This window comes from Oncorhynchus tshawytscha, linkage group LG14 (assembly GCF_018296145.1).
Source record: "Oncorhynchus tshawytscha isolate Ot180627B linkage group LG14, Otsh_v2.0, whole genome shotgun sequence".
In the NCBI taxonomy this organism is placed as follows: domain Eukaryota; kingdom Metazoa; phylum Chordata; class Actinopteri; order Salmoniformes; family Salmonidae; genus Oncorhynchus; species Oncorhynchus tshawytscha.
Genome location: NC_056442.1, coordinates 28,690,360 through 28,702,096, shown reverse-complemented (window position 1 = coordinate 28,702,096; position 11,737 = coordinate 28,690,360). Strand labels below are relative to the sequence as shown.

At 40.9% G+C, this 11,737-nt stretch overlaps 1 protein-coding gene across 1 annotated transcript; it reads right to left on the bottom strand.

Moving 5' to 3' along the window:
- Positions 1-2,839: 2,839 nt before the first annotated feature.
- LOC112266930 (A disintegrin and metalloproteinase with thrombospondin motifs 8) lies at positions 2,840-11,638 on the bottom strand. Its single transcript, XM_024444873.2, has 9 exons — positions 10,552-11,638; positions 9,726-9,965; positions 8,761-8,893; positions 8,234-8,401; positions 6,621-6,913; positions 5,936-6,119; positions 5,599-5,771; positions 5,293-5,468; positions 2,840-5,101 (listed from the first exon to the last, which is right to left on the bottom strand). The coding sequence occupies exons 1-9, from the start codon at positions 11,305-11,307 to the stop codon at positions 4,369-4,371; spliced, it is 2,856 nt and encodes a 951-aa protein (XP_024300641.1). The 5' UTR covers positions 11,308-11,638; the 3' UTR covers positions 2,840-4,368.
- Positions 11,639-11,737: the final 99 nt, after the last annotated feature.

The following is an 11,737-nucleotide window of genomic DNA, read 5'->3' as shown; positions in this document are numbered from 1 at the left end:
GCTAAAGCAACACTCAAGTGATTTAAGGGGAAACATTTAAATGTCCTGGAATGGCCTAGTCAAAGCCTAGACCTCAATCAATTGAAAATATGTGGTATGACATAAATATTGCTATACCAGAACCCATCCAACTTGAAGGAGCTGGAGCAGTTTTGCCTTGAAGAATGGGCAAAAATCCCAGTGGCTAGATGTGCCAAGCTTATAGAGACATACCCCAAGAGACTTGCAGCTGTAATTGCTGCAAAAGGTGGCCCTACAAAGTATTGACTTTGGGGGTGAATAGTTTGGCACGCTCAAGTTTTTTTTTTGTCTCATTTCTTGTTTGTTCAAAATGGTAGGCATGTTGTGTAAATTCAATGATACAAACCCCCCAAAAATCTATTTGAATTCCAAGTTGTAAGGCAACAAAATAGGAAAAATGCCATGGGGGTGAATACTTTCGCAAGCCACTGTACAATACATTCACAATCCCCTACTTCACCACCACCACATATCTACAGTACAAAATCCATGTATACGTGTGTATATTGCGTATGTTATCGTGTGTGTGTATGTATGCATGTGTCTGTGCCTATGTTTGTGTTGCTTCACAGTCCCTGCTGTTCCACAAGGTGTTTTTTAAATGTTTTTTAAATCTGATTTTACTGCTTGCATGAGTTACTTGATGTGGAATAGAGTTCCATGTAGTCATGGCTCTATGTAGTACTGTGCGCCTTCCATTGTCTGTTCTGGACTTGGGGACTGTGAAGAGACCTCTTGTGGCATGTCTTGTGGGGCAGTCATGGGTGTCCGAGCTGTGCACCAGTAGTGCAAACAGACAGCTCGGGGTATTCAACATGTCTCAACACCTCTCATAAATACAAGCAGTGATGAAGTCAATCTCTCCTCCACTTTGAGCCAGGAGAGATTGACATGCATATTATTAATATTAGCTCTCTGTGTACATCCAGGGGCCAGCCGTGCGCTGCCCTGTTCTGAACCAATTGCAATTTTCCTAAGTCCTTTTTTGTGCCACCTGACCACACGACTGAACAGTAGTCCAGGTACGAGAAAACTAGGGCTTGTAGGACCTGCATTGTTGACAGTGCTGTCAAGAAGATAGAGCTTTGCCTTATCATGGACATACTTCTCCCCATCTTAGCTACTATTGTATCAATATGTTTTGACCATGACAGTTTACAATCCAGGGTTACTCCAAGCAGTTTAGTCATCTCAATTTGCTCAATTTCCACATTATTTATTACAAGATTTATTTGAGGTTTAAGGTTTAGTGAATGATTTGTCCCCAATTGTATTGTCCCATTTGTATACAAGCACATACTTATTAGCTAGCATGACAAAAACAGAGGCTACATAGCTACATTTCAATGGTGCTAAAAAACAGCTAGGATAATACTTTACATTTACATTTCTATTAAAACGGATAACGGCTAAGACCGTTTTGGCCAACAATCTTTTTGATGTAGCAAAAAGTGATATAAACAGCTAAATAACAGCATAAAAAGTGTTCATAAAACATAAAGGATAGTTAAACATACAGCACAAGGGCCATGAAAGACTGCATGGTGAAGGATGGAAGATGATTACATTCGGGATTGTCAAATGTTATCAAGGTAACAACAACCAACTACTTCTGGTTTTGTCTTCTTCTGTGGTCTTGAGCATAGAAATCCACGAACTGCCAAACTTTCAAATGAAATAAAAATACAATTATACCTGCACACTGAATCCCTGGTGAAGTGAAAATAAATATAAAATAATTGAATAATGAAGTAAGCTTTATGCAACATATTCTTGAGTGAGAACCCAATACACCTCTTTGTTTGGGTCATTTTTCTCCGCCACACACATTTTAATTTGCTTCTCGCCGCCCGTGTTGCCGCCAGAGTGTAAGATTTTTCATAAACTGTAGGGGGCTTCGCCAGGTTTTGCAGCTCCCTGCGTGTAAGGCCCTTAACACATAGTCCAACTGGGACTTGAACACGGATCTCTGTCAGTCTAACACCTTAACCGTAACACCAAGAGGTCCAAACCCGTTGTCAAGGTTGCTTTGTAGTCTACTAGGCCACTAGTAACACTAGTTTTCTTAGCCTATCATATTATGTAGCCAACCCACTGGGCACAAACGTCAATTCAACGTCTATTTCACATTGGTTCAACGTAATTTCATTGAAATGACGTGGAAACAACATTGATTCAACCAGTGTGCCCAGCGGGAAGCCTACTGGCATCGAGTTGAATTGCCCTAAAAATGCATGAGCAGAATCCATGAGCTGTGCCCCAAAAGATGTTGTTTGGAAATGACAATGGAAAAAAAATATGAATTTGATTTCTCATGTATCCAAAGAAATTAGCTATAATTTCTGCAGGCACAGCTGCAGGTTCATCTCTGAATATTTTATTGTTATACTGTAGTCAAGAGTCTGCACACACTGTTCTGGACCATTCTACTGGATGATACTGGAGATAGCCTCTGAATGATTTTGTTTGGATGAAGATCATGCTGTCAAAAAGCTCCTTTCATATAGGCTACGGTACCTCTGAAAGCTAGCTGATCAACTATTTGCATGTAATACAATAAGCCCATAAATGCTAGCCAGAAGAACACAAATGATGGGCAAAGGATCATCTAAAACACACTTTCATTGTCTGATGTGTATGTCCATCTAATAGGAAGATTGAACAATGTGTGTAGTAGTGTGCATATATTTGTATTTGAATTCTCTGTGTTTAAACCAGAAGACTGCAGTGGAAGGAGAAGCAGACCCGTTGTAGGTCAAACATAGCTAAAGTGGGTCTTTAACTTTCCAAAACGGGTCACAAAAGAGACAACTCAATGTTTACTGCATATAGTAAAATGTGATGTATTTGACCATTTTATTGTAGACATAAATCTCAAAGACAGCAGCATTTGAAAATGTTATAATTTCAGGTCCAAGGTAAAAACTTAGAAATAAATAGCTTTAAAAGGAAGCTACAATAATAATAATATAGTATGGTCCTTCACTGAAGGTATATCATATTTTGCCTTTTTTTGTTTTATGACATACAAACTGGAATGAGAAATCAAACATATACAGACATCTGACAAACAGAGCATTCTTCCCATTATGAATAATATATATTTTTTAAATCAACTATGAAATTATTACAAACAAAAGACTTGTTCTTTATGCAAATTACTTTTGATGCACCATAATATACCATTTTACACATGTGTTTATATTGAATTTGGTTGTACTTATAATTCCTTTAAAAACACTACATAAAAAGTACAAAACAGAGAAAAAAAATCCCTGTTACACTGATTTGCCTCAGATCAGATTCCTGACCATGGTCTGCTAAACTAAATTTTACACAAAGAGTGTGTACACTCATTTTAGGAACACTAAAATGTCTGTTTCATTCTTACTACTAATTAATGCTGGTTGCTTTTTTGTTACAAAGTATATTATTTGATTTAATGTCTGTCAATGTCTAATCTCGAAAACCCGAAACTAAAATGTTGCTTAATTGCATCAGATTGTTACGTTGTCTGCCCACCAGAGATTAGTCAATGGCAGACCTAATCACCTGTACCATTTGAATGATTATGGGTGAACTTACATTTTCATCTTTAGGCATATCAGTTCCACAAATCATTAATCAGCAATAAGATAGCAGATAGATTCTTTGACACATTTTTTTACAGGCAGTTAACACAATCTCACATTTAGAAAAATACTTATTTTTCCCAAGGAAATTAAACAAAAGAGCAAACCACAAGCATGGTATCCACAAGCAAGGTATCCACAAGCAAGGTATTCACAAGCAAGGTATTCACAAGCAAGGTATTTTACAAAGTTTTCCATCTTGTCCACCTAATCAAATGTTTTACACAAACCCTTTTTACTCAAAAATAATACGCACTGTAAGTCATTGTCTTGCAATGATAATGTCACATGTTATGGTAGGAATAGTATGCCTTTAGACTAACTTTATTAGCCCAGTTAATTTATTGGCTCTGAGTCTGACTGTATAGTTCTGGGTTATATGCTGGAAAATTGAGGTATATTTAACAGCAATAGTGTTTGTCAGTAGGTTTTATGCCAAGTAATTGCTTTTAGGAGAGAATAATATTTTGCACACAGTACCTTTGTCTATTTTAACAAAACAACACATGTACATCCTGAGGTAGCTAGATCTCTATTGGTTCAAACTTCTCTAGTGGTTGTCCTATTGTCCTATGTCCTATGACTTGTCTGGGTTAGTTAGTGCACTCTTAATTTCCAAACTAGGGTTTCCCTGCTTTTCTCTAAAGCACGGTCGTGTCGGTTAAGAATCCACTACACTACCCCTCCCAAAGTTCTCTGTCTTCATGTCTCCTCGCTAGCACTCTTGGTAAACACACTCTCCCGACACTGGCGCAGGTTGCTTGTTAGCGTCACACTTCTCCGACTCGACAGTCTTGCCGGTGTAGTCTATACAGACAACACTGCGTCGGCGTTCCCCCTGGCCACAAGTTCGTGAGCAGGATGACCAAGGCCCCATTTGCCAGATGGGGCATGGCAGATCAGCACAGGGTCTGATATCTGTGGGTTTCAGGTCCTTATCGCAGGTATTGGAATGGAAACCAGCGTTGTCTCTGCATTCAACGTTCCTTCGGGACCACCCGGAGCTGCAACTCTTGGAGCACTCTGACCATTTGCCCAAATGCCACTGGGGCACACCGAAAGCTTGGATCATATGCAACGAAGCCTTTTTATCTTTGGATTTAGTGAAAGACACATCTTTGGGGATAAAGAATGTGTATTTGACCTTGGGTGGAAATGCCTCCCCAGCAGTGGCCAGCAACTGGATGGTGATGGCCTCCCTCAGTTGTCTGAAGCTCTGGATTCTCTCCAAGGTGGTGGACGAGCCACTGTACTTCAGCACAGCCCCGAGAACAGGGATATCCTGCTCCACCGTGGACACAGAGAAGTTACCATTCAGTATGTAGCCACCGCTCTCACGCTTGACCGCCAGGTAGTTTCCATCGTGTGTGATGTTTCTATGGCTACGCTGTTTGATGTCAATATTGGTAGCCCCGACAGGAATGGTCACAATGTCGCTGTATCCGGAACTGAAAGAAAGAAGCTAAATGTCTCATTACAGCTGTAGTCACATCAGCAGCACAAAAGACAATCAACCAATAATGCTTTCTAAACATGACTGTTATTTATTCTGGCTCATTATAGGACGATAATGGCTAAGACATTAGGGTCATAAATGATTGTTACCATAATTGCAATTGGAATATTTAGGTGTACTCACGTGGCTTTGTTGTATGAACCAGTGATCTTCCTGCAACCGAGGCCATCCCCACCACACAAGCCACACTTGTCAAGCCTCTTGTTTGAGCCGATCTCTTGGTCACAGCCCGCCTTGACACATTGGCCTTGTACACAGAGAGACGTAGTGTCAGGACCACATGTCGTGCCGTCGATAACCTATGGACCACAAATGCAAACTTAAGGTCTCAATTTACTTAACACTGTGATTCACCAAACAGTGAAGGCAAGCTGCAAAATATTTATTTACAGTGGCCAACAATCTACAGATGATTTTTAGTGAACGTACCTTTGCTTCAAAGACTTTGAATTCACTGCTGCCTTTGGCCCGGCAGAAGAGTTTACACCTGTCCCGGGGCGACACACCAGCGTACTTTGGAATCCATTGCTTCATGTTCCCAAGAATGTCCAGATAGTTGAAGCTGTTGTACTTCTCACACTGCTCCTCTCTAAAACTCTTCCCTAAGGTTGGAGAAATGACAAAGGGGGAAAAAATAATCCATCAAACTAATATCAAAGCAGAGAAATTTATTGAAAAATCTAGGTTAAAAACACCACTATAGCTCACCACTATATAAATGAAAGGAAATTCTGTAGTGCAAGTGCCTAGACAAAATATGGCTCACCATTTTCCTCACACGTCTGGGGGTTGCAGGACTGGTACTGGACTCTCTGGCCCTCGCAGTACTTGCCGCCGTTCTGGGGCACGGGATCTGTGCACTCCCTGTAGGAGAACTCCACACCCCCTCCACATGTCCTGGAGCACTGTTGCCATGGTCCCCAAGCACCCCAGCCGCCATCCACAACTACCTGTGGTAAAGCCAAAACGAAACAGAGTGAGTACTGAGTGCCATGATAACATCAGCCGTCCAACTCAACCACAGTCTAGGCTGAGGCGTCTCTTGGCACGCCATGACTTGGGTAAATCTGTCCGTCAGTGTGGCACGCTTCTGCTGTCTCCCACATTCCTGTTCTATGTGTCACCACTTGCAGAACCCGTGGCGCACTTGGCAAGACTAAAGTGTGTGTGTGTGTGTTTTCACAAGCTTTTACTAGTGGGTGAGCAAAAAGTATATTAACTGCCAGCATGTCAATTTATAAATCAAGTTTATTGACACATGCTACAGAGCTTGTACTCTCAGAAGTACGGTCTTCCTTACAAAGCAGGAAGGAAATACTCTGTCACAGAGAAATTAATCCACATATAGTAACTAACAAGGCATTCTGAGACAGAGTTTGTCAAAATGCAATACTACAAGACCAAATATAGATATTTTTTTCTCCCCTTTTCTGAGAAAAACTAGGGCTTACCTTTGGCTGCATGACCTCGTGGGCTGCCATGCATGCACCGTGCAGACAGCTCCTGTTGGTGGCGCACATGGTGCCATCCGCCCAGTGAAGGCTGCCATTATTGGTGGTGCAGTGGGGCTTGCCCTCCTCCCTGCACCACAGCTGGCTGCAGACATCACTGTCAGAGGTGTTGGGGCAGTGCACAAACTCCTCCCCAAACATCTGCTGACACTGGCGGTCGAGGCTGTATGTGGTGCCTGGGAGTTCACTGGGTAACGGTAAGATGCTCTCCGGTGGATCCAGGAGGCAGTCGCCTGTGATTGAACACAGGAGAGTTCTGTTTTTTAAAATGTTTAAATCAACAGGTTGTATAATGTGGAGACTTGACAGTGACAGAAGCTGACTTTGTTGGAGTCTTCACACAATCACATTTTGGACAGTTGGTGAAGCTTCTCAGACCCATGATCTCTTATTTGGATAGATATTCAATGAGCTTTAGTGTGATGTTGTTCTTGACCCGGTGATCAGACCACTTTCTTAGCCACATACACTCTCTTTGGAATCACTGACTAACTGATAAAGAACATATTATTTGCTCACACCAGCTGTTACTTTTGGCTTGTGAAAACCGAAACCTTCTCTGTATGTATGACTCAGAGGAACGGAAGGTCTTGATTAAATGTTACAAAATAATATGAATCTCTTCAAATAACAAACAGTGCCATTCACGCCCAATTTCAGATATAAGTAGTAACCACAAACAATTTGTCAGCCAATCTCTAAATTCCTTAGGATGTCTCCAATTTATCTCCATTTTGAGATTTATTAGTGCATATTTTAGTGACTCTTTTGCATATAAGCAAACCTGCGGTGAGAAACTACAGGTGGAGTTAACATTGTGAACACGTGTGAAGCCTGCAGGTATAATGCTTTGTAACTTGTTATAAGCATTATGAGCCTTTGGAAAGGCTTACATTAAGTAACTTCTACTGGAAGTATTCATTGTCGTTGTCAGAGGCCATCATTTCTTTAAGCGGGTAGATGTTATCAAAGAAAATACAGAAGTGAAAACTGGGCCCTTGTTTTTATTTTACCTTTATTTAACCAGGCAAGTCAGTTATGAACAAATTCTTATTTTCAATGACAGCCTAGGAACAGTGGGTTAACTGCCTGTTCAGGGGCAGAATGACAGATTTGTACCTTGTCAACTCAGGGGTTTGAACTTGCAACCTTCTGGTTACTAGTCACACACACTAGGCTACCCTGCCACCCCATTACAGAGTGGTTTGAACTAGAAGGCTCTAGTAAAAACAGACCTAGAAGGCTTTTGTAAAAATGGATCTACCAGCAACTGCTGAGTTTTAAGAACAATGTAAGTGATTTCATTCAGGTCCAGCCTACTGACCTCAACACACAGTGTTCATATGTTGTGATATACATGCAGTAGAATTTAAAATTTAAAATTTTAAAAATTATTTAAAAAAAAATGATAAAAAAAATGACTGTAATATCAAATCATTTAAAAGCTTTTAATAAAAATAAACACTTTAACACTTTCCTCATAGAAAGTGCTACCAAATATGTTTCCTTTGCCTACATCAGAGTTGTCAGTGTTGTTTATCAGCATGACATACCGTGTCCGTTGTCAAAGAACTCTGTGATGTAGAGAGCGCTGCAAGGGGACCAGGGGAAAGTTTTGTTGAGGTGAATGAACAGAGGGGCCATCATGTGATGGCCGCCCAGATTCCCAAACATCCTCTCGCAATTCTTGGAGTCGTCGTGTGGCATACTCAGCACGTGGCCTAAAGCAGAACAATACCATTCAAATTAAATGAATACTATTTAAGGTATGCTATGGAAGTAACGTTGCTAATAGTTTACATCTACTTTAGGTTTGGGGGTCGACTGTATGGGTCACATCAAGTTCGTATCTCATTAAACCACACAATTATTAGTTGTAGGCTAACCCACTTTTGCATAAGCTTTCGGCTCATGGGTGTGCCCCTTTCTGTACAAATGAAGTTATTTGTGGACAATATTTCTGTACATTTAGCAGACCCTTTTCGACAAGAGGCAAAATGTATGTAGACCTATAGTAGCTTTATATATGGTCAATATAGAAGTTTGGGAAAGTTCAAATTGTTTAATGCACAAGTCATACCAAGTTCATGGGCAGCAGTGAAGGCTGCTTGAAGTCCATTGTCCTCAATGACAGAGCAACTCCTTTTTGGATCGCACGCAGTTCCCACATCAGCAACCCCTAGGGTGTCACAACTCTGATGTCCACAAATATCCTGGAAGACAGACAGCAGCGGTTTCAAACAGTGAATCTTTAGACAGCATTTCTATTTGTCCCTGGTTGTTTTTTCTCTCTTTTCACTTGAGAGCTAATGCCAAAAAAACGTGTTTGTCAATGTTTCCATCATAAAATGAAGCAAATAAATATTCCTGGCAGACAGAAGCAGATCTATGATGTGGGGAAATGAATGGTGTGGTATTAGATATATATTTCAACGACATGCCTCAACATTTTCCCTTCACATGTCAGGCTCACTCTCTGCGACTGAGATAAATGTTTCCTGGGGCCTATGACCCAAACCACAAGACATAACCGTACATGATTCAAAGGACATCTGGACTCAGAGTGACATGCTGAATTCAACTCAGCACGTGTACACCTTGTTTTGCAGAAGCATAGCTCACTGGAGACCGCGTGTGCAAACTACTTCCAATTTAAGTCTCAAGTTTTGGGGTTTCTCTTATGGCGATGCATGTGGCACACATTCTTTGGCAGGTCAAATTCAGGGCAGCAACATTACACCCATACTCTGGCCATTTTAAGGGATGTCATCATCACTCAAGGCTGATTTGTAGCAATTCTAAAAAAAAATACCTCATAGGAGACCATTCAGCCCTATACTGTACGTTTAGAAAGCTCATCCAATCTGATTCAGCCAATTGTAATTTCATTAGAGGATATATAATCAAATATATCACTGTTTGCTTACATTATTTCATTAACTCTCCAAACCATATGGTAACATCATTATGGAATAAGGGGTTAGGGAGATCCTGTGACATTGGTGTAATGTGTGACAGTATACATATGGGGCAGGCAGTGCTCACCTCTCGGGTGAAAAGTAGAGCAGTGTCGTAGTGCTCAGGATGCCTCTGGCTGGCCGGGTTGAACTGTTGTTGCCAGGCACAGAAATTGCGCAGAGCGACTCCCCCGTTATTGGAGAGTGACGGTCCAACCTCCTCGTCTTCCACCACCACCATCTTCACCACCACCATGTGGACAGAGTTCTTGATACTGGGATGTTTGTAAAGCTGGGCAGCCATTGAGACCAAGGTCAGGATATAGTGCTGGAGCAAGGGAGGACAACCGGCATTAAGGAGGCTTACAAGGCAACACTGGTGGTGCTGATTTAGGCTAAAATTGGAGGGGAAAAACTGAGTGAAATAACGAAGTAAACACACGTTTTTCCCCCGTAAAAAAAAAGGAAGTATCTTTAAAAATGTCTAATGCTCATGCTCTTTATCACTTGCATGACCCCAACATTGTTTAATGGTGATGATTTAGAAGCTAAGTCATAATGAATGCGGAACGAAATTACTGCCAAAGCATAATTTTCCTGCCTGACCTTATCAGAGGTTTCCCAGTCCCATCATTACTCTCTACGCACTCTTCCATTTAAAATGATCTCATTACTTCAACTTAGTTACCGCCATGCATATCAGCTAATCAGCAAGTGTGGAGTCTTGCATGACAGAGCAGATCAGAAACATTGTTTCTGCACCCAAAATATAGGCTATAATTATGTTCAATTGAAACAGAAACTAGTTTTTCCATAAAACATTTTGGCTGTGGGTGTTTTCGCATTGGGGGTTGGATTAAATGCAATAAAATAAATTAGTCAACATAGCGCTATATTAATCGAATATATCCTACCTTTATCTCATCTCCATAGAAATGTGTCATGGACGAGTCTGCAACCACCAGCGTCTCAATAAATCGTGGTGCTGATACAAAGCGTTTCCCTCGTAATTGTCTCTCCGGATCTTTTTCATCGTGAATAAAACTGTCCATGTCAGCTTTTACACGACTCTCCTCACTCAGTTGATCAAATACAGTTTGAGTGTCATGTGGTGCTTCTGTGGGTGTTGTCCTTTTGATAAAATGTAACTGTTCAGTCGACCTCTCCCTTCTCCCTGAGCCGAGCACTTTGGGCTCAATTAAATACTCATCCCCGTCTGTAACAAACGATCCAAGGATGCCATAACAGAGACTGACCGCAACAACAGAATCTTGGTTGGAGTCCACAGTCCCCGAGTAAAAACAGCTTCTCAAATGTCTTTCCATCTCTTCAGTCTTGTTTATCAAGTTGTGAAAGTCCGTTTCAGTCTCAGAAGTTTGTCTGCCATGGGCACCTGAGGCGCTGCGTAAAGTGTGGAGATCGTTTGCTTTGATGCGTTGAATTGTCAGTGTAGTAGATAAGAAACTGTTATCCGGACTTAAATTCAAAGTGAAATCTCGGCCAAAGGCACTGAGTCTAAATCTCGGCTGTTCTTCACTTCGTTTCCAAAAACGACCACTGCTTCTTCCATTTAACCTGACAGGTACAATTTCCTCGGAATCAAACAATTTAGAAAGTGATTTGTCGATTACGCACAGGACTAGTAAAACGAAACACCTATTTGAACACATATTCTGCAATGGAAATTGCACTAAAAAAAAAATTAAAACAAAAACAACTTTTCAACCGAAATTCCGGACCAAAAGCCCTTACGCAGCTGTACTCGTCAATATATAGTGTCTGTAGTCGGTAGAAAAACTCGAGTCACTAAACTATTTTTAGTCTTAGGGACCTCACAACTAAAATATTTTTTTCATCAGTATAATGTGATAAAAACCCACTGCTGTATAGTCAGTCTGTGTCGAGAATGTTTGATATTTTTAGTTTAATTGTGTGATCTTCATGCTATTATAGCGGAGCTAAAATACTGTTCTACCACTCGGCAGCACCACTGAATACTAGAAGTAGCGGAGGTATTTATACTTTCTTGTATACCACTCGTTGCCTCAAATTCTCCTCCCACTCGTACCTCATGAGAAACTCTTGGATAAAACGGATCCA

What these genes read in the sequence shown, in the direction of transcription:
- LOC112266930 (XM_024444873.2), bottom strand. Translation starts at nt 11,307, where the DNA reads ATGTGTTCAAATAGGTGTTTCGTTTTACTAGTCCTGTGCGTAATCGAC. An exon ending in CACTGCTGCCCATGAACTTG is followed by an intron (nt 8,402 to 8,760) that starts GTATGACTTGTG and finishes GTTCTGCTTTAG; the next exon opens with GCCACGTGCTGAGTATGCCA. An exon ending in GTTCTTTGACAACGGACACG is followed by an intron (nt 6,914 to 8,233) that starts GTATGTCATGCT and finishes GTTCAATCACAG; the next exon opens with GCGACTGCCTCCTGGATCCA.